The sequence below is a fragment of the Manis javanica genome, chromosome 2, assembly GCF_040802235.1.
Source record: "Manis javanica isolate MJ-LG chromosome 2, MJ_LKY, whole genome shotgun sequence".
Lineage (NCBI taxonomy): Eukaryota > Metazoa > Chordata > Mammalia > Pholidota > Manidae > Manis > Manis javanica.
Genome location: NC_133157.1, coordinates 150,787,761 through 150,811,120, shown reverse-complemented (window position 1 = coordinate 150,811,120; position 23,360 = coordinate 150,787,761). Strand labels below are relative to the sequence as shown.

At 40.5% G+C, this 23,360-nt stretch overlaps 1 protein-coding gene and 1 long non-coding RNA gene across 4 annotated transcripts in view; one reads left to right on the top strand and one right to left on the bottom strand.

Moving 5' to 3' along the window:
- The window catches only part of NKAIN3 (sodium/potassium transporting ATPase interacting 3), a 632,099-nt gene extending 616,013 nt beyond the window's left edge, over positions 1-16,086 (bottom strand). For all 3 annotated transcript variants that reach the window (XR_012128208.1, XM_073229590.1, XM_036998295.2), the window contains exon 1: positions 13,894-16,086. Coding sequence is in view for 2 of the 3 variants with exons in the window: in XM_073229590.1 (XP_073085691.1) it covers positions 13,894-13,947 (54 nt within the window). In the remaining variant the exon portion in view is untranslated. The remainder of the gene's footprint in view (positions 1-13,893) is intronic.
- The window catches only part of LOC118968314 (uncharacterized), a 50,838-nt gene continuing 40,638 nt past the window's right edge, over positions 13,161-23,360 (top strand). The window contains exons 1-2 of the long non-coding RNA XR_005055941.2: positions 13,161-13,390; positions 13,475-13,693. This is a non-coding gene — a long non-coding RNA (uncharacterized lncRNA). The remainder of the gene's footprint in view (positions 13,391-13,474; positions 13,694-23,360) is intronic.

Genomic DNA, 23,360 nt, shown 5'->3' with positions numbered 1-23,360 from the left:
AATACATATCTATCGATAATCACCCTAAATATAAATGGACTGAATGCACCAATCAGTAGACAAAGAGTAATAAGATGGATAAAAAAGCAAGACCCATCTATATGCTGTCTTCAAGAGACTCACTTCAAAACCAAAACATACACAGACTAAAAGTGAAGGGATGGAAAACATATTTCATGCAATAAAATAGGGAGAGAAAAGCAGGTGTTGGAGTACTTTTATCAGGCAAAATAGACTTCAAAACAAAGAAAGTAACAAGAGACAAAGAAGGACTTTATATAATAATGCAGGGGTCAGTCCAACAAGAGGATTATAAATGTTTACATTACAAAACCATTATAAATGTTTATGTACCCAACACAGGAGCACCCACATATGTGAAACAAATAGTAACAGAATTAAAGGGGAAAATTGAATGAAATGCACCACTCACTCCACTCAACACACCACTCACTCCAAAGGACAGATAAACCAGACAGAAAATAAGTAAGGACCCAGAGGATAAGTAAGGAACAGCACATTAGAACAAATGGACCTAACAGACATCTATAGAATGTTCCACCCAAAAGCAGCAGGGTACACATTCTTCTCAAGTCCCATGGAATATTTACCAGAATAGACCAAAAATTAGGCCACAAAAAGGGCCTCAGCAATTCAGAAAGATTGAAGTTGTACCAACCAACTTCTCAGATCACAGAGGTATGAAACTAGAAATAAATTGTCCAAAAAAACCAAAAAGGCTCACAAACACATGCACGCTTAACAACATGCTCCTAAATAATCAATGGATCAATGACCAAATTAAAACAAATATTAAGCAATATATGGAGACAAATGAAAACCACAGCACAATGCCCCAACTTCTGTGGGATGCAGTGAAGGCACTTCTAAGAGGAAAGTATATAGCAATCCAGGCTTAAAGAAGGAAGAACAATTCCAAATGAACAGTCTAAATTCACAATTATTGAAACTGGAAAAGGAAGAACAAATGAGGCCCAAAGTCAGTAGAAGGAGGGACATAATAAAGATCAGAGAAGAAATAAATAAAAATGGAGAAGAATAAAAGAATAGAAAAAATTAATGAAACCAAGAGCTGGTTCTTTGACAAAATAAACAAAATAGATAAACTCCTAACCATACTTATTGAGAGAAAAAGGGAATCTACACACATAAACAGAATCAGAAATGAGAAAGGAAACATCACTATGGACACCACAGAAAAACAAAGAATTAGTAGAGAATATTATGAAAAATTTTATGCCAACAAACTGGAAAACCTAGAAGAAATGGAAAACATCCTAGAAAAATACAACCTTGCAAGACTGACCGAGGAAGAAACAGAAAATCTTAACAGACCACTTACCAGCAATGAAATTGAATCAGTAATCAAAAAACCACCCAAGAACAAAACTCCCAGACAAGATGTATTAACCACTGAATTTTATCAGACATTTAGAGAAGACATAATACCAATTCTCCTTAAAGTTTTCCAAAAAATAGAAGAGGAGGAAATACTTCCAAACTCAATCTATGAAGCCAGCATCACTCTAATACCAAAACCAAGCAAAGACACCACAATAAAAGAAAACTACAGACCAATATCCCTGATGAATATAGATGCAAAAATACTCAATAAAATATTAGCAAACCAAATTCAAAAATACATCAAAAGGATCATACATCATGATCAAGTGGGATTCATTCCAGGGATGCAAGGATGGCACAACATTTGAAAATCTGTCAACGTCATCCACTATATCAATAAAAAGAAGGACAAAAATCACATGATCATCTCCATAGATGCTGAAAAAGCATTTGACAAAATTCAACATGCATTCATGATAAAAACTCTCAACAAAATGGGTACAGAGGGCAAGTACCTCAATATAATAAATGCCATACATGACAAACCCACAGCCAACAGCATACTTAACAGTGAAAAGCTGAAAGCTTTTCCTCTAAGATCAAGAACAAGACCAGGATGCCCACTCTCTCTGCTTTTCTTCAACATTGTTCTGGAGGTCCTAGCCATAGCAAAAAGACAACACAAAGAACTAAAAGGCATCAAGATTGGTAAGGAAGAAGTTAAACTGTTACTATTTGAAGATGACATGATATTGTACATAAAAAACCCTGAAGAATCCACTCTCTAAAACTGCTAGAACAATATCTGAATTCAGAAGAGTTGCAGGATACAAAGTTAATACACAGAAATCTGTTGCATTCCTATGCACTAATGATGAACTAGCAGAAAGAGAAATCAGGGAAACAATTCCATTCACAATTGCATCAAAAAGAATAAAATACCTAAGAATAAACCTAGCAAAGGAAGTAAAAGACCTATACTCTGAAAACTACAAGACACTCTTGAGAGAAATTAAAGAGGACACTAATAAATGGAAATTCATCCCATGCTCTTGGGTAGGAAGAATTAATATTATCAAAATGGCCAACCTGCATAAAGCAATCTACAGATTCAATGCAATCCCTATCAAAATATCAACAGCATTCTTCAACAAACTGAAACAAATAGTTCTAAAATTCATATGATCACAAAAGACTCTGGTTAACCAAAGCAATCCTGAGAAGGAAGAATAAAGCAGGGGGGATTACACTCCCCAACTTCAAGCTCTACTACAAAGTCACAGTAATCAAGACAATTTGGTTCTGGCACAAGAAACAGACCCATAGACCAATGGAACAGACTAGAGACCCCAGATATTAACCCAAGCATACATTGTCAATTAATACACAATAAAGGAGCCATGGATATAGAATGGTGAAATGACAGCCTCTTCCACAACTGGTGTTGGCAAAACTGGACAGCTACATGCAAGAGAATGAAACTGGATTATTGTTTAACCCCATAAACAAAAGTAAACTCAAAATGGATCAAAGACCTGAATGTAGGTCATGAAACCATAAAACTCTTAGAAGAAAACATAGGCATAAATCTCCTGAATATAAACATGAGCAACTTTTTCATGAACATATCTCCCCGGGCAACGGAAACAAAAGCAAAAATGAACAAGAAGGACTATTTCAAACTGAAAACCTTCTATACAGCAAAGGACACCATCAGTAGAACATAAAGGCATCCTACAGTATGGGAGAATATATTCATAAATGACATATTCGATAAGGGGTTGACATCCAAAATATATAAAGAGCTTACACACCTCAACAACCAAAGAGCAAATAACCCAATTAAAAAATGAGCAGAGGTTCTGAACAGACACTTCTCCAAAGAAGAAATTCAGATGGCCAACACACATATGAAAAGATGCCCCACATCACTAATCATCAGAGAAATGCAAATTAAAACCACAATGAGATATCACCTCACACCAGTTAGGAAGGGCAACATCCAAAAGACAAGGAACAACTAATGCTGGCGAGGATGTGGAGAAAGGGAAACCCTCCTACACTGCTGGTGGGAATATAAATTAGTTCAACCATGTGGAAAGCAGTATGGAGGTTTCTCAAAAAACTAAAAATAGAAACACCATTTGACCCAGGAATTCCACTCCTAGGAACTGACCCTTAAGAATGCAGCAGTCCAGTATCAAAATGCCATATGCACCCCTATGTTTATCACAGCACTATCTACAATAGCCAAGAAATGGAAGCAACCTAAGTGTCCATCAGTAGATGAATGGATAAAGAAGAGGTGGTACATATACACAATGGAATTATTATTCAGCCATAAGAAGAAAACAAATCCTACCATTTTCAACAACATGGATGGAGCTAAAGAGTATCATGCTTAGTGAAATAAGCCAGGCAGAGAAAGACAAATACCAAATGATTTCACACATCTGTGGAGCATAAGAACAAAGCAAAAACTGAAGGAACAAAACAGCAGCAGACTCACAGAACCTAAGAATGGACTAACAGATACCAAAGGGAAAGGGACTGGGAAGGGAGGGTGGGAAGGGAGGGATCAGGGGATTAAGGAGCATTATGATTAGCACACATAATGTAGGGAGGCACAGGGAAGGCAGTATTGCACAGAGAAGACAAATAGTGACTCTATAATATCTTACTATGTTGATGGATAGTGACTGTAATGGGGTATGTGATGGGGACTTGATAATAGGGGGAAAGTGTAAACCACAAGGTTGCTCATGTGATTGTATATCAAAGATACCATAATTTCTACATTTCTGATGGCTTAAGCCTTGTCATAGTATATGATTTCAATTCACTGCTTAATCTCTCCACATTTCAGTTTTCTCATCTGGAAATTGGAAGATAGTCACATCTGCCTCATGGAGATGTTATAAAAATGAATCAAGGGAACTGAAGGCCAACATTTGTTCCACAATGTAACAATGATTCCTTTTTTAAAATCCAGAAATTGACTTTATAAGCCAAATATCTTGTAATGTGTTCTCAAAAATCTCTTAAATATAAACATGAGCAACTTTTTCATGAAGGCTTCAAGACTGACTATTTAAGATCCCAGTGTGGGGACAGTGGACAAATGAATTTTATCAGAAGCCTGGAAGAACCAGATGTGATGCAAGAAGGTATTCTGATCTTTTTGCCATCGATGACGTGACAATCCCTATGGAAGAGCTAACGAGGCTCAATAGGGTGGAGGGTGGAGTAGCTGAGAGTGGAGCAGATCCTCCCTCATGAGTGATAATCAGTTTACACCCGTTAGGCAGACATGACTCTCCCTCACAGTGAGGGATTCTGGAGTCTAGTCCATTGCCTAGAAGTGAAACCCTGAACTATTATCAATTCTGGATCATACAGCATAAATCAGTTATCAACTACAGTGTTTAAGGAGATCCAGAAGCTTTTATATAAAAGGAGTCAATATTGAAATGTTAAAAAAAATAAAACCTTCTATGTTACGTTTAAACAATTTTACTGATGCACTCAAAGCAATAAATTAAACATTTATGTTAGGCAATATACTGTCTGTTCATGCATTAATTAGTTACATTAAGGACCTATAAATCAGTTCCTGCTTGTACCAGAAAGCAAATTGGATTTCTTCTGATGAAAACCTCTGCCCAGTGGTGTGCTGGTAAATGTTTAATAACTGGCTCTGAGGGGTGGAAGGAAGACCTGATGTGTGATTTTGTGGATTTCATGATGTAAATACTTCCACCATAATAGATTTCTAGCTACTAATATGGTATCACTAGCTGCAGAGTTGGAAAGAGATGCTCAGAGCACACTGTTACACACAATTTCTAACATACACACACTATAGATACAAAATAATCCCTGGAGCATAGATAACAGCACAATGCAGTAAAAAATAATTAGGATGGGTTGAGTTTGGAATATTTATTACCAGTGTTTTTGATATGGTTTAAAATTATATAATTCATTTTTAATAAAGGCTGTAAATAACAAGTCTGAAGAATTTCTGGAAAAGTAACAGTAACTCTCCACAGGTGGTACAAACTGGCTCTAGTACATCACTACATTCATCGGCTATTCATTGTCCAGATCAAAAGCAAATGCAGAGAAGACAGCATAAAAATCAAAGCATGAGAAATTCAATTTAAATATATATGGAGGATTTCACGAACAGTAAAAGTTTCCATTCCCAGAGATGGGTAAGAATCAGTATGACAGGCTTCAGTACTGAAGATTCATGCACAGTCCAATCATGGTGTTCATAACAAGTCCAGCTGATTTCTTGTGTTATCTCTCAAATCTAAGAGATGTTACCTTTCATGAACTATAATTTGAAAGAGCTCACTCATCAAGTATTTATACTTTAAATTTATAAAGAGCTGCCATTAACAGGAATTTTCTATTTCCCATTATCTTAATTATGATCAGTTACAGCTAGTTATCAGGACAGGAAACATAACTTCAGGATAGAGCATTCCTCTTTGTACCTTAATTAACCAATTTAACCAATCAACCTCTACAGCCTGGGGCTTCCCACATGCAAGCACTTATTATGCTACATATTAATCAATACCAAAGTACCACCACCATGTATCTAATTACTGGAAGAGAAAGAAGCTGTCAGAAATATCATCCATTGAGATCATATCTCTTATGAGAATCTGATAGCTAAAATCATATTCCAGTACCTCATGTTAATTAAGAAACTGGGCAGCTGTATGAAACCATTCATAAAACAAATACCTATGGAGGGAAGGGAAAGAAGAAACTCAAACTTTTAATTCTACTTAATCAGTCAGGAATACAATCAATCAGCAAAACCATTCAAAAGGGTGGTCTTTTACACACAAAAAGAAGAAAAAATAGAAAAAAGAACGAGATGACTAACACTGCATGATCTTGCCCCCAATTCCCTTCAACAGACCCTGTCAGTCGTGCTCCCTCAGCCCTTGTCAGCACTCCCGAGCCCGCTGCCCACCAGCCTTCATCCTTAACTCCCTTTCCCAATAGACACAGGCTTCTCCAAATCAAGGAACTGGGGATTCTCTGACTAGCATCAAACAGAACAGCAACCTTCTAGTTCGAGAATTGCACCTTCCCTATCTTAAGTCATCAAGTAAGACTCAATGTTTTCTCAAGATTTATTTTGGTACTATGCCTATCTTAAATTATCTTATGATAGCGATTACTCTCTTAGGGGGAAAAAGAACTAGGCAAAATGAAAATCCACATGGAAGTAACCAGAATAAAAATGATTTGATTAAAATTGGGGACAATTTTTTAAAAAGTCAATAGCATTTTATATTTTCTGAAGAATAAAAGAACAAATATATATAAACATTCCCATTCCAGTGAACTCTGTTCATTTTTATTTTCCATTTTACAACATTGAGTGCTGTTTTGGTACTGTTTTCCACTATTTTTTCACTCTCTCTTGAGGCAATCTTGTCCAGGTCTTTAAATACCAATGTTGCTCCTGATGCCCGATGCTGCCTATTCTGTCCACTCTTGTTCTCTGAGTTTCAAGCTCATATACTTGACAGCTAATTGGCATTGGGTATCCGAATTTTAAAGTGCCCAGAACAGAACCCAGATATCTCCAAACACACACTCCTGCTCCATCCCATAACCACAACACCCAATTTTCCCACCTGCAGTGAAAAATACCACAATTACATTCTGTTATGCTGTGAAGGTCAGCCCCTCAGCCAATCCTGGGCTTTCTGCTCCTAAATTATGACTCAAGTCCATCCTTTGCTCCATCCATGCTGTTATTACATGTGCCTGGCTCACATTATCTCTTGCTCAGAAAAACAGAAGAGCATCCTGTCTCCCACTTCCTTTCATTTCCCTTAATCTGTTCTCTATTCAGCAATGAGAATATTTTGAAATACAAGCCCCATGATATGAGGCCTCTGTTTAAAAGGCTCCAGCAGATTCACATGGCTCCTTGAACGAAGTCTGGTGTCACTGCACACATCCAATGCCATCTCACTGGATACATGCTGTCTCATACTGCACCCTAGCTACATCAGTCTCCTGTCACCTGGAAACTTACCGTACTCTTTCCAAACTGGAGGCTTAGCACAGTTTCCTCTGCTTTGAATGGTCCCCCTTTCTGTGCATGACTGACTGCTGGTCACTCTTTCAGAGTCAGCTTCCAATTTCTGGGAAGTCTTCCTGACCACCCCATCTAAGAAAATCGCACCCCCCTACCACTCTGTGAAGGGAGTATATTACACTTTCCATGTCCTCCATGGCTTTTAACAGTATTTGTAATTAGGTACTATCTGTTTGCATATTTATTGACAGCTCTCTGCCCTCAGACATAAACTCTGTAAGAGCAGGTCTACATCCAAATAGTTCACACCTGTACACCAGTGCTTAGGGAGTCTATGAATATTTGTTGAATGTTATTGATTATTTTAAGTACAGGAAGCAAAGAACAGAGTAAAGAGAGTATGGACTCAAATTTAAACCCTGGTTCCATCATTTACCAGCTATACGGTCTTGGGCATGTTACTTAAATACTCTTTGCTTCAATTTCTGAATCTCTAAACTGACTGGTTATAAGAACTACATAATTTCATAGATATGGAGGTACCTAGAAAAATGCCCTGAACATTAAAAAGTCAATAAAGTTTAGCTCTTCATTTATGCATTAATTTATTCCCCAAATATTTACGGCATGCTTACCCTTTACAGGGGGTAGTGGAAGATTCTGTGTGTAAATCAAAGTCTTTGCTCTTAGTGGACTTAAAATCCAGTAAAGGAAATAGCACATAACCAAGGAGTTAAACACAAAGATTAGTGTCCTGTGAAAATAAAATAAAATAAAAAAACAGAAGACCTGCATTAGTTTGCTAGGGCTGCTGAAACAAAGTACCACCTGCTGAGTGGCTTAAACCACATAAATCTATTGTCTCACTCACAGTTTTGGATGCTAGAAGTCTGATATCAAGGTGTTGGTAAGGTTGTTTTCTCCTGAGGGCTGTGTGACAGAATCTGCTCCAAGCCTTTCGTCTAGCTTTGCTGCCATCTTTGGCTTTCCTTGGCTTATCAAAACATCTCCCCAATCTCTTGTGTTCATCATCACCAGGTGCACTTTCTGTGGGCATACCTGGGTCCACATGTCCCCTTTCTATAAGGACACCAGTCACACTGGATTAAGGGCCCACCCTACTCCAGTATCACCTCCTCTTAACCTAACTAAGAGCAGTAATGTTCTGCAATGACCATTTTTCCAAATAAGGTCAGATTCTGAGTTCCTGGGGTTAGGACTTCAACATAAGAATTTGGGTAAGCAGGACACAATTCAATCTGCAACAAAACCATAAGAATACAGTATTTCTCAAATAAATGAAATACTCTGAATCTACACCTGGATAACAAGGGAGCTGTAAATGCATCTAGATTAGAGGGGAAAAATGGATAATTCAACAGCAATCACATAATAACCAAAGTCTCATTATGAACCATAATTTTTATTTCCCTAAGCTTTCCTAAGTTCCATAAGAAAAATACCTAAATATAGAAAAAGAATGGGAACTAAATGAGTAAGAATTACATTCACAGAAGAGCTTTTAAGTTCAAAAATACTTTAAAACAAATGATTCAGTATATCTACATAATAAACTAAATGTACCTCTGCATCTACAGTCAAATGTCTATGAAAGGTGACTTGCATATTTCACAGGACTTAGTTTAAAAACGTGTTCCCACAAGTACACCACCATCATTCAGATACCTCTCCACACATGTTATCTCAGCACTATAGTGTCATAGGTGGTCAAAAGATGGTTTGAATGTGGTATGAGAGAAAATTAACTTGGTTTTCACTCATCGCAAAGATGAATAACATTTCATCCTTATCCTCAGGTTGCTTACAATTTAGTGAAGGGAGATATGTGTAAATTCTCCCTTCACTGTAAATTCTCCCTTTTTATCTGTAAGAAAAATAATTACTAGTTTTCTTTAATTTGAGAGGATGTTCTCTAAAATAAAGACATATAGTCCATCAACATGTTAAAAGCTGACTTTCCTATAAATCTTCTAAAGGTTTCTATTACTGCAGATATGTAAAGTGATAGTTTTGAATTTTGTTCCACTGATTAATAGGCCTAACAGGAATCTGGCTGTCACCTTTCCATAATGATGCACGGTACAATAAAGCTCCCCTAGTAATAACAACACATAATAACAGGGACAATTTTGTTGAAAATGTCTTACAGTCTGACCTCTGTGATGTCAAGACTTCCAGAGCTCTGTGGGAACCACCCAAGTTCAACACCAGTGAAGTCCCTATAAGAAGACAGTTCTGAAATGGCATGTAGAGTAAACTTTAGACCTTAAAAACATGCAATTCAGACTTATTTAAATGTGGCAATTACTAAAAGGATATGATCCAGTGTTCCTTTTTATTTCTAGGTTATATATATATATATGATAATACAAGACACATTATTCTAAGATGAGAAAAACCAAAAGTATCCTTACAAAAAAATATATATTTAAAAGTTCTTGGATAACTTTATGAATCTGCTATACGGGAATGGATTGCTTTTCCAGAAAAATATTTATTTTGTACAGTTTTCTATGGGCATGTATTCATACTTTCCACTTTCCCTTTAAATTCAGTTAGCAGAATTAAGAACATGAATGTAAATAAAATCTGGGGCAAACACACAAATGTGCTTGGGAGTAGAAGTATGGAGAAAAAGTAATGGTGCAGGATGGCCAGAGCAGTGGAAGGAAGGAAGTAGAAAAAAAACTGAGAATTTGCAAACCAAAGCTCATCCAAATACACTAACCTAAAAATGATAAATTATCTCCAATTTTGTTCCCAGTCTGAGCTTTACTATGGAGGAGGGTTTCAATGAAACATGAGTGAGATAATAAAAACCTTTCATTTGTTTCTTTGACTTTTAGAAGAAGCTAATGTGCCATCTTTTAATGACCTGAACAGTTACTCCTAGTCATTTAATGCGTAGATGGTCTTCAGTAAATGTGTTCTCCAAATGCCATTCCCCTCTCAACACCCACACTATTTACTGCTTCACAACCTCCACTTCCAACAGTTGGTGGGAGCATAAAAAGACATGAAAGGGAAAAAGAAGACAGCTGGTTGCTGTGGAAATAATACTAGATCCAGGAGTCCTATGTGGAGGAATGCTGGAGTCGCTTATATCGGCTCAGCGTCTGATAATTTGTAGGATTTTGTGAGCCAGTTGTCAAACAAAGCCATTATTTAAAAATAAATAATATAAATCATATTAAAAAGAGAGGTACTAAATATTTAAAATGAATTCCTTGTTAATGATTTTACTGTTTCTTACTTTCTCTCTGCTTCTGAGGTTATTTATGCTTCTTTTATCTGTATGATGGGAATACTATGTAATAGTGCACTTCCAATTGGCAACAGTGGGAGTATTTACACCAAAGAAATTGGCAAATGCTAAAAGCTAGGGTGTAATATTGTTTTGTTGATTGTCTAAACTTAAGGAAGCAATGGAGAATGCTTTCTAATAATGCGTATTGAACCTACAATGTATCATGTCATTACACTGTCAGCAGCACAAAAAATTGAGGAAATAATCTTCCAATATTTCAAAACTATTACCCAATTCAGCAAAGACTCTGCTGGTGCTGGAGGAGGTCATGAAGAGGACATGACCATCAGGTGACACTCAAGCTGGACCAGAGCAATAGTGTAGCCCCTTCCCTGTCCTTGGAGGGCTGATTGTGCCCACCATTCCCACAGTGGGAGCAGTTTCAAGGACACAGCCTCGAGAGAGCAATGTATTGTTGAGACCGTCTAAACTGTATACACGATTGAACTAGGTAAGGCCTCTAAATAAACTTTTTAAGATTCTGGCAGATGGGTGCACAGAGCTACTCATTTTGCAGCCACTGAACAAGACTTGTACGTAAGTTCCTTGCCTCTTAAGCATGCCACCTACGAACCTGGAGGAGCCTGCCTCTTCCTTCAGTCTCCCCTTGCTCTCCTTGCATGGGAGCCAAGTTTGAATTTCACCCAGGAAGTTCCCGAGGTTACAAACCAACATCAGGTCACTGATGGAGTAAATGGCTTCCTTGTTTCACTTTCCTATTACTCCTCAAAGTAAATAAAAGCACAAACTAGCATTCATGTCAGAACTATAGTACCAAGAGTTCATCATATTCAACAAAAGGACTCTGCCAGAATTAATTGGCTATATAGAATTTACAAATAAGAACATCACATATTTTATTATTATTATTATTTGTCAACTCAATGTTACACATCCTTTATATATATAAAAATGTAATCATAAGAATGTAGTATATTCATATATTTTGTTTTGTCTGATATGTATTTATGAAGTGTTTATCATCACCTCTCTACCACCCAAAAACTACTGATTTGGAAAAGCTGTATAACTCTATAAGTACCCTTGTCTGCAAACTAGTGAAATGGATGCCTTCCTCAGAGGAGAATTTTAGGAATAAAATAAAATAATGTTTATGCAAAAACGCTGCATGGATTGCAAATGTTAATTACTATCATAAATTCAGCAAATATGTTTCAGCTCCTAATAAGAGTTCTCCTGAGAACTTGTAAGGTTTGCAAAGATGAATAACGTTTCATCCTTATCCTCAGGTTGCTTACAGTTTAGTGAAGGGAGATATGTGTAAATAACCTAAAATAATGTAAGAGGATGAGATGTATTCTATCAGAGAGAAAAGCACTTTTGCTATGCAAGTAAAGAAAAAGAAGTGATTGATTTTACCTGAAGCACCAGGGAAGACTTCTTAGAGGAGGTGGAATTTTGAGAAAAACTTTGAAGAGTAGGTTGCATTTAGATCAATTGAAAAGGTGTATGTGGAAAGTGGAAGCCTTCCAGGCTGACAGATGAAATACCAAATATACTACCACATAAATATTACAATACCATCTAAGGAAATCATAATTGTTTTGATGAATCCACTGCATCAAAACCCCTTACATGTTATTTCCATATAAAACAGAAAGAATTATGCCATTGTAGATTATACAGTCTAGTGTGCCTATCTATAATCTTGCATATTCAGGGATGGACTAAATATTTATTCACTTTTTTCCAATTTATAAGCCATATCCATTTCTAATAAACAAAGTGTCAAGTAACTTATGACCTTCCCTAGTGAAAGAAAACATTCATGTTCAAGTGGATTTTTAAAGTATTTTTTCCAGAAAACTCCATAAACTATGTCTTATTTAACAGGATAGAAAGGACTGTCCCATAGATTTAAAGTAAAGTAGCCACTGATTTCAAATCTGTCAATACAGAAATTATGCACACATGTGAACAATGAAGAGCAGGTCTAAAGTGAGGTTATAATGGGAGAGTGGAACACTGAGGCAAGAGAAAAGTGAAACCTTTTAAAACATTCATGGAAACAAGGACTATTAAAGGAAGAGCTCTATTTTATCCTTCAGTTAATGAGCCTTGCAAGGGTTGACATTACTCAGTAAAAGCATTTTTCTCTTGCTAGTCGAGTATGCTAGTTAGTGTTTGTGATTTTAAAAAACAAACAACACTTCAGAGAAAACTTGGCAGAGCATCTGCAGAATGTCTGAAGTGTAATAAAAAGGAGATGGCTATTAATCCCTTACGCACAAAAGTCTGACATAAAACGTCTGCAGACTTGACCTCAGACGACTCTGCAATAGACCACAGTCCCGTCTATGCCCCGGTAGGGCCAATGGTATAAGAGCTTTCTCTCCACACTGAAATTCCTTCTATCCTTCACTCTGGTCTACAACTTCCATTTCATGCACTCCCTGGGCAAGCCACCGCGCCATGGGACCCTTTCACTCAGTTGTCTCCCTGATGACAGCTGTCAGTCTGTCGCTGAGTGGACATGCAATATTTCAACAAAATCTGAAGAGAAACTGAAAGGGCAGGAGCTGAAATACTCGGTTTAAACACACACAGCCAGACCTCTCTGGAGATCTCCTCAAGCACCACCTTTCATCCTGCTGAAGGTAAGCACCATATCACTCTTTAAGAGTTGGAGCTCCTCGTCTGCTCAGAACGTGGGCATTCCCACGCACCTTCTCATTAAACAGCGTCCCTGGAAATCATCCCAAGAGAAAGAGCCCACAAGCCCCGTGAAACTTCAGCAGGAATGCGAAGGGTGCTAAAGCCAGTTGTCCAGCCGAGGGGCGGGGAAATCGCTCACTCTCCCGGCGAGCCTCGGCACCAACCTCCGGACCTCGTGGCGACGCCCGGCGGTCGCGTGGGGCCAGGAGCGAGACCGCGCCCTCCGGCCCGGCAGGGGCGCCCGGGTGAGTGCCTGCGGGCTCAGGGCAGTGGGGTTGAAGCGGTGGGTACAGTGGGGCCCGGCGGGAGGGACCGACAGTCCTGCACCCGGGGCTGCGGCCCGCGGAGGGAGCCGGCAAGGCCGGTTCCAGGGCAGGGACGCGTGTGGCAGGAGGGGACCAGGGGCAGAGGCCGGTCCCCGGGCAGGGGCGCGCGGGGCACTCACCAGCTGCAGCGCACAGAGGCAGATAAGCGAGCAGCGCCCGGTGCAGCAGCCCATGGTGCCGGCGGCGTCCGAGCGGCGCTCGCGGCCAGAGATCCGCGTCCTCCGGCTCCGCTGCCTCCTGACTCCGGAGCAGTCCCCGCCCGGCGCTCGCCAGGCCCGGCCCGCGGCCGCCGCTCGCAGCTGTGGGGGTCTGGGCTCGCGCACCGCCTTTGTTAGTTTCCCGGGCGGGCAGAGGTCAGTACCGCGCGCTCCAGCCGCGCGTCTGGCTGGGGCCCTGCCTCCCACTGTGCGGGTCTGCTTCTTGGGGAAAGGAAGCCGCGCGGGCGGGAGGGAGGCTACAGCTGGCGAGTGGGTGGAAGTCTGTTTAGGGGAGGGGAGTCTGCAGGAGGTGGGCGTCTGAGAAGTGGAGTGGGCTGTCTGGGTTGGGGTGTGTGTGTGTATGTGTGCGTGTGTGTGCGCGCGCGCGCGCGTGTGTGTGGTGGTGGGAGGGGATGAATGAAAGGGAGTGCCACGGAGGACGACTGGCCTGTCTTGTTAGGAGTCTTTGGAGAGAGAGGGAGAGGGGGAGAGAATGCGAATGAATGTGAATGAGCGTGAACTAGGGCGGCAGGTGGTGATGGAGACCCGGGCGGCCCGTGCAACTGCGGACACCCCGACTCGACTTCCTCGCTGCGGGTTGTGCTGGGGGTTGGGAGGGTGGTCGGAGTTGTGGGCAAAGGAAGGGGCAGGGTTTTGTTTAGCTGCCCCGGAATGGGCAGGGTGGGAATTGAGATGGGCTGGTGTGCGGGGAAGAAGGGCCCAGAGGCGAGGAGCCAAGAGCGGCGAGAGCGGCGGAGCTCCAGGAGGGGCTCCCGACCTCGGGGTTACGAGCGCGGACCGGAAGGGAGCCGGCGGGCCAGTCCGCTGCGCCCCGGCTGGGCTGGATCCTCGGGGGTCTCAGGACCCGCCGCAGTCGGCTGCCGGGAGGGCGTCCCTGCTGGACTCTGGCACGGAAAGTTGGACTGAGTTGGTCTGGAGAGGGGAGAAGAGATGCGCCGGCTGGCAGCGCGGGGATAAATAAACCCGGACACCGAGAGGAGACCTGGTTTAGGCTCTTTGAAATTGTCACCAGGCATGAAAGAAGAGAAGGCGAGAAAGCAGAGAATGCGTGGCTTTTTCTAGGAATAGAGAATGTTTCGGAGATGAAGATAAATATGATTTATACCCAGAGATAATTAAATTTTTTGAGAAGGGCTTGGAAAAAAGACCTGATCGCGGATAGTTAAGATCCAGGACTAAGTGTCCACGATCCCAGGGAGACTCGATTGCTCTCTCTCACCTCACAGAATAGAGCAGGGGAGTTGTGCACAGGACTAAATTTCATCAGGGCCCCATGTCAGATTTCATGGGCATATTTGTGGTACCTGGTGGAGCTAAGCTGGGAGCTCAAGCGAGCCCGCTACAAGAACAGGGAACAGCCTCCAGGCCAGTTGTCTCAGAAGCGGCTTTCTTCAGAACTTGGCACAGAAACCTCGTTTCCAACCCACTGCTGCCCTCCTGGGTCCTTAGTGGTAGGTTACTAAGAAAAGGAAAGAGCGCTTTTGAAACACTCGCTCCATACAAGGAAACTCTGCTCAAGCCATTCCTTCAGGATTAAACCGAGTTCTGTTTTTATTTCTTTTACAATTTATTGGTTCTTTCTGAGTCAATATGTTTATAACTTAAGACTGTTATAGCCCCCAGGAAAATCTTTGCATGATATCTTTGAAATCTTAATAGGGACACAGGAAAACCTCGGGATTTGGGTCAACAAAAGGGTCAAGAAACTTTATTATTTTAGGTGCCACCTCTGACCATTATCTTGAAGTAGCAGAAAGTGGAATCAGAAATTTTTTTTTAACCGAACCTTTAAGACTTCAGTGATCAGCAATTATGAAGGCATGCTTTTTGTTACAAATAAACATAACTGTCAGTCTGCATGATAACTGAAAACAATAGAAAAAATGGACCTGACAATTAAGTTAGCATATAGGAGTGTTCAATGCACCAACCCCTCGCAAAGCTGTAGGGGGCAGCTGCAGAGGGTGAGGACATAAACAAGTCTATGTACAACTCCTAGAAATTATTATAGCCTCTTCATCTCCAGAGATTGTGATGAATGATGATAATAAACATAATGACCCTTCCTATTAAATATGTTTATCCCAATATACTTTTCTCGTCATTTTTAGTTTAAGAAATACCCAATTTGCAGCTAACATGCATTGAATCCCTACCAGGCACCAAGTACAAGCCTGAGTCTAAGTGCTCTCTATGTATATTCACTTATTTAATTGTCACCAATGAGAGGGATCCTATGAACATTCCCAGTGAAAAGATGTCAAATAGGGACAGGGAGTCAGTCCCATGGCTACTGAATGGGTGAAAAGGAATGCAAAACCAGATAATCTGACTAGGAACTCCTTGGTTCACACATTCACTGTGCTGTCTCTGAAGTTTCAGACCCAAGGAATGTCTACACTGGAGCTCACTGCTGGCTGGGAAGTAGGCACAATAATTTGCACTGATCCTTCCTGCCTCAAGCATCAGTTCACCCATGTGGTGTGATTTCAGGAAACCAGGAGAGTCCTGTACCTTTCCCTTTTCCACTGCCCCCTGTACTCATCCACCCCTTGCATAATTTAAGACAGTTGAAAATGGCTTTGGCTTTCAAAGAGAGGAAGAGAGAAGAAGCAAAGGTAACATAATGCTAGTAACAAGTCTGGAAAGTGTGTGAAGCTACTTTTATTTGTCTCTGCAGACTTTCAGTCTCATTTTCTGAATTGAACTGCATCCTGAACTGAAAATCTTCCTCCCTTCCTGTTTCCTTCCTTCCTCAATCCAGCCTTCAAATATTTCTCACTCAGTTCATTTCTTAATTGCTTATTATGTCAATAGCTATGCTGGTTGCTAGGTTTGCCGTTTATATTGTGAAAGTAAAGGATACACTCCCTCCCCTCCCCGCAGAGGCTTGGTGGTGGGAAGGGAGAGTAGATGAGTCAAGGAAGTTGAGCCCACTTCGAAAGAGTTTTCTTCCTGGGAGGGTGAGGGAAGGCTTAAAAGAGGAATCACATGACTCTTGGGTAAAAGGGAAGAGAAGAGAGAAAATGACAGAACAATGGAAAGAGTGGCGCGAGAAGAGGATTTTGTAAAAGGTGAGGAGGAAATAATAATCTAAGTAGCCAATCTGATATATGGTAGGTTGTAGCTGTATAGCCAACTTCCTCACTGTAGAATCTCAGACAGGTCACTGCTTCCCCGTTAAGTCCCAGTTTTCATGTGTAAAGTGGGTATGATGACAAAACTTGCCCCAGAGGACTAAGCCTGACATTTGTTCTTTATCCCCCATCTACATGCATCCTGCACTCAAGCAGGTTTCAGCTTCATGTCACATCCAAGAGCCCTCACTGACCACACCGTCTGAAATAACACCCCAGCCACTCTATTATAATTCCACTCAAAACACTGATTTGTTTACTTTATAATTTCCTATTTCCCCACTCAAAAACAAGGCTGTTTCTGCAATACTTATCAGGAGTTAAACTCAAGATTTGTTGAATGAAAAAAGATAAAGTGTGCACATTTTCAGCATAATATTTCACACCGTTTTTAATATATCTATATACACATATGTAGGATATAATAAGTATTAAACATGTTGCACTCGTGTGCATATGGCATATGCACATGTGGCATATGATTCTATGGAGTCTTTTCTTTCTCTTGCTTTCTTCTACCCTTTTTATTTCTCAGTTTCTTGGTCTAGTCTCTCCGAAAGTTGAGAGAAGCAGTTTGTCAATTCCAAGACTACGAGAACTGAGTAGAAAACAGCAAGCCTAAAGATAAGGCTGGGAAGTACAACTGCTAGATTTTATAGGATTTTCAAATCCTAGGTTTTGAGACACTAGCTTGAAGGATTTAAAGTTCCTCCTTAGTTATTCCACTGTTTCATTGTTTTTGTTTCTGTATTTTGAAGGCTTCCACCTCAACACTTTAGTTAGAGTGAAATGCTGTACAGTCTGGTCAAGCATTCTGCCATCTCCACTAAAAAGTTCCTAAATGTGCCAGTAATGACATTCTTTTCTCTGGTGCCTCCTGGATGCTGGGCCACTCCTTGGCACCTTCTTGGAGCAAGCAAATTACAATCCTCTACAGCTTTTCTTGTAACTGGCTGAACTTCATGAGTATCTGAACAGACATTGTAGTTCCAGGATGGCTGCTTATTTGGAGCAAAGATAAGGTCTACACTGGAGCAGCATTTAGAAAGTTTGAAGCACAGCCATGGGGGCTGCAATGCATTAGTGTGCTGCCCAGTCAATGCCTATTGAGATCACCCTACTAGTTAGAATTGATTCACTTGTTATGTGTAGCAATGAATGTTCCAGAATGTGGGAGCAGGAAGAGAGGTGACGGTTATAATTACAATATTTCCTTACTCCCTAAGAAGAGAAATACTTCTTGCAATTGTAAGCACTTCCCATCACAGCATTTGAAAGTGATCCCCCAGATGGCTGTTTTATTGGGAGGAAAGGTGGGACGGCTGTTTTATTGGGAGGAAAGGTGAGAAATCCATTGGCAATGGATATGGGGGTGGGAGTGTTTTTAAGGACACTGCAAAGTATGGAGGATGTGAGAATTCTGAGACAAAATAAGGAAACTCCTTTGGTATATTTTGCTTCAAGAAATGTTAGTAATAACTAGTTTTAAAATTTGAAAGAGATAGCCACACACCATCGTTTTTATTTCTGCTTGGGTTAAAAAAAATGAGCCACAATTCATATTCACCTCTCATACTCTTCAGTGTTCTAACAACATTGATCTTGCTGTTTATTATCATAATTAGTATTGCAATAATGTGTATTTGGAGTTTTTCTAATGTCCTGCACTGAACAGCCTCAACTGACATCAACAAGTTCAAGCATGTCCTACCATGTCATTTATTGGCCACTACTGGGGATTTCTCCGCAAGGACATGACTGCGTGCCTTTTATGTCAGAGTCCTCATGACACAGACACAGTCACTTCCTTACCACCATTAAAATGTGCTCCCCCACCCCCTGCCTTTTCTCCTAATTCCAGAAGCTCAGATCAGACTCCTCTGTATAGTGACTTAACTCGACCCCTAACAACTGGTGAAGAAAAAAAGGAAAAGAAAGGAAAAGGTAGCATGACTGAAAATAAAAAGAAAACATTAATAAAAAGTCAGCAAATCCTGATGCCACCCAACTCGTTTTTTGTATGTATGCATACATGCATTTATCTGTCCATTTATCTACTTATTGGATTAAATTAACTGTTCCAAAGTAAAGAGAAGACTTTTTTAGGAAGGTACAAAAAAACACATTTTTTCACATATGTGGAGAGAATACCTATGTAAGATGATAAACCTTCGCAGTACCCTCACATCCATCTGGTTCAAGGATCAGTCCTATGTTAGCGCCTAGCTAAGATGTTAACATCAGGGAAGGTATATAGGTCTCTGTAATTTACTTTGGCACCTCTTTTCTAAGTCTATGGTCATTTCAAAATAAATAGTTGAAAATAAGAAAATCATATAAAATGTGTTACACATGTGTGTGCAACTGGCCTATGCAATACAGAACAAGCCACCCATTAGAAATGTAAAACCTAACATAAAGTACATTAGTTCAAGCTAATATGGAGCAATTTGTTAGTAATATATGAATAATGGATTTTTTTATTTGCCATGGTATTTTCATATGCATATAGAATTCCCCAATATTATGCCAGTGCACATAAATATACATGTTTTATTTTTAAAATTAGTCATACAAACATGATTCACAATGAACCTGCTGCTGCTTTTCCCATGTGTTTTTACTTGAGAAATCTAGAGAATTTCAAACAGTCATTAGAAATAGTGCACTTGTATAATTCCCCTTTATATTTTTTAATGGGAAAATAAGAAAACAAGGTTGGTAGTGAGAGAAAATGAGTAGTCATTTGTAAAATCATTATGATATCAGAACTGTCATTCAAAGCCAAATGGTGTGGATTCCCTTTGCATTTACTAGATCCCAAATGTGCCATCAGTCAGGCCATGGTCTCCTCCAAAAAGATGCAACTCACCACACGAGAGCACGTTTTGTTATAGTGTCCTATTATCTTAGGTGTGTCTAGCATGTTTTCCATAGTGTGCATACACTAAGCAGTGGCAAGGAAGTGACAGATTTGAAATACAGTTGTAAATATAGCTCATATTTTAATGTGGCAGATATAAGTTGATTACAGTAAAAAGTAAGAGACATAGAAACCGAAGTTTTGATTATAAACAACCCTGAGTCACAGGTCCTCGGGTATGTGGCCAAATCACTGGCACTGGGACAGGTTGGGAAATGCATAAATATAATTGTACCAAGCAGCACACCCAGGCTAGAAAAAGTCTTGTGAAGATAGCAAGCATCAGGGATTTGTAGTAGATGCTGGGACTGTCCCACCAACACCCTTTTGCCTTTACTATTTCAGTGCAGAACTTCTCCCTGGTAGGACCTAGATTTCACACGCAGGGCAGGCTGCAGTTTGGAGGATTCCCACCTCCCAGGAGCAGTTCTGGAAGCCCAGATGATAGAAATTAGTATATAAACACCTCAGCTGCCTGGACCCTCAGAGAAGATGACTCGGAGGTGCATATTCCATACTATTTCCACAGGTCTCCAACTTCAGTGACCCACAGAGGTAATTTGTTTCATAATCCACCCTTTCCTGGCCCTTTTCCTACTTGGTTTCATGTCTGCCCTCCTCTCCTGTGATTTCCAGGCATCATGTCCCAAGCAAACTGCTTGCACTTGAAATCCCATCTAAGGGGCTGCTTCCATAAAAGCCCAGCTAAGACGCAGTCACACTCTCCTGCTCTTACATTCCTGGCACTAGCATCTTGAATAAATAATAAGCAGAATTCAGTTCCATTTTTTATACTTGAAGACAACTTGAAGGAATCTTTAAATCTAGATTTTATAAAGATAACACAAAGCTTAGTGGATAATGACTTAACCCACAACAGGTTCAGAACTGCATACAATTCATAATTGCCAACCGAAGCATGGCAATATGCTGCATACTAGAACACAGTGGAAGTGCTGACATGAATTTCCCATTGCCTCTTCACTAAGGATCTGGAACACTCTCAGCAAGAAGTGACGACAAGAAGTAACTATCTGTTTTGTTTGCTTCTGTATTTCTCTTCTAGCATTGATGGGTTCTGCCAAGCATACTTTCAGATATTCTGTATCATGATGATCTCCAATAAAGCAATCTTGTTCTTGTGTCAAAATTCTTATTCTAATTATGTACCAAATATTCTCAGTCTCTGCTTGTATGAAGTTGCTAAAATATTTATATATTTTCCATGCAAAGTGACCATCTCTTGTATTCCAAAAAATAGCTTCTGACAAGAGTTTTCTCCTACTTGCCCCTCACCAGTCTCTTATACCTCCAGGGAGGGCTTATCTCTCTATTAGGCAGAGCTCAGTTCTCTGTGTATGAGTTGTCATTTGGAAAAGAAAAGGGAGCCTTTATGTCTCTAGTCCTTTTGGCAGGAAGAATAACTTCCAGATGGCATCTTTGAAATGGAAACAGAAAATTCACCTGTGATACAGGCTATCAAATCAACTCAGAGCTTTTACTGCTTCCCTATTTAATCCCAGTCATGTGATGACATACTGATTAAGGAGTTAGTTTTTCTCCCTTAAGTCTCCTTGGATAACAGACACCTCAAGATTGAAAGATGGAGAGAGAGAGGCCCATCTCAGCTGCAGTTAAACTTGAACCTTTGGGGGCACACATCAAAGTAGAAACAAAAAAGCTGCCTGAAGAACATCGTCAATGGTTCTTCTGCCATAAACATGTACTATGAATGACTGTGCTTGGCAGACAGTCTGTGCAGCATGAAATGCCCCTAAACTTAGGCATAACTACTTGTTAATATTAATGCTTTCCCAGATTTATAACTCTAAGGTGCTATTGCATCTTTTAATTCACTTGATTCTCAAAATAACCAGAGGTACTTAAAATGAATGATAACACAGCTAGTCAGTGACATCTCTCCCTCTTTCTGCCTCATGGCCATCGCTTACCATCAGCAAAACACATGTAGATTGTGTGAGTTAAGGCAAGCCATATTAGCTCCTACAGCAAACAAATACTAAATCTTAGTGGCCTTAGGCACTAAAGTTCACTCTCTCCCTCACACAAATGTTCCTAATTGATGGGGAAAACTTTCCATGTGGTCAGCCCTTGACTTGGCTCCTTCCATCTTGTGGCCCCACCTTCTTCCCATTCAGCTGATTGAGGAGAATGGGTGAGAGAGTGGAGATTGGTGTGGGTAGTCTTCTAAGGGCCAGACTAGGAAAGGAAGATATCATTTCTGGGCTCGTCCTTTAAACAATACTCAGCCATACAGCCCAGCTCAAGGGGAGCTGAAAAAGGTAATTAGCTCTGGGACCAAAGAGAAAAGAAGCAGGATTTGGAGAACACATGGTACTGTCTGCCAAAAAAAAAAAATATGCTGCCTCTGTGCTCCCCATCATAGCCTGTCCTCTCCTCTGCCTAGTACACTTCCTCCCCTTCACGTGTTTTCCTTCCTTAGAAAATGTTCACTTATCACCGCAGCTGAGCTCAGGAACTTTGCCTGCTCTGAGAAGCCTTCATCTCTGTCTCTACTTCATGTAAGATGCCTCTTTTATTATTCCCTTTCTATGCTCAATTATCCTCTATTATTGACTTACTTTAACTCTATTAACATTTTGTATCTTTGGACAGCACAGGTGAGTGACAACACATATTTGCTGAGCTACTGAAAAAAGGAAGCCCATCATTCCTCTTGCTATGTCACATTCTCTAGTGGTAACCAAACGGCAATCCTCCAACACATGCAGACTGACTTCATAAAAATCACCTGTAGAGTTTGTTAGACCTAATCCCTCAGTCCAACCCCCAGGTGGCCATTCCTCCCCATTCAAGGCAGAGTATACCTCCCAACCTCACTGACCTCAAGCTTGCTCTGAGACTTGCTTTGACCAATGGAATGTGGGCCAAAGTGAAGGTGGGTAGTTCAAAACATGAGCTTTAAGGACTGCCACATGTTTTCATTCACCATTGTCTTGCCAATGGGTTTCAGCCCCGGGCAAGTTCACTATGGATTCAGTGTGACCAAAGAAATAGACAGCAAAAAGTTCTTGTGTTGAAAGAGTTATACCCAACTTTATTTCCAAGTGGCAGGTCAGTGACTAGAATCCCATTCACTCAGAGCAAGTCTGCATGCAGCAAGCCAGTCTCTGCCTCTGGGCCCCTCTGTCTGCACAGCCATCCTCTGGGCCCCTCTGCCCACACAGCCATCCCGCATAGCCATCCTCTGGGCCTCTGTCCTCAGTGCTGCCACCACTCCAGCCTCTGCTCTGCTCTCCTGCAGCCTTGCAGCCCTGCCACCATAT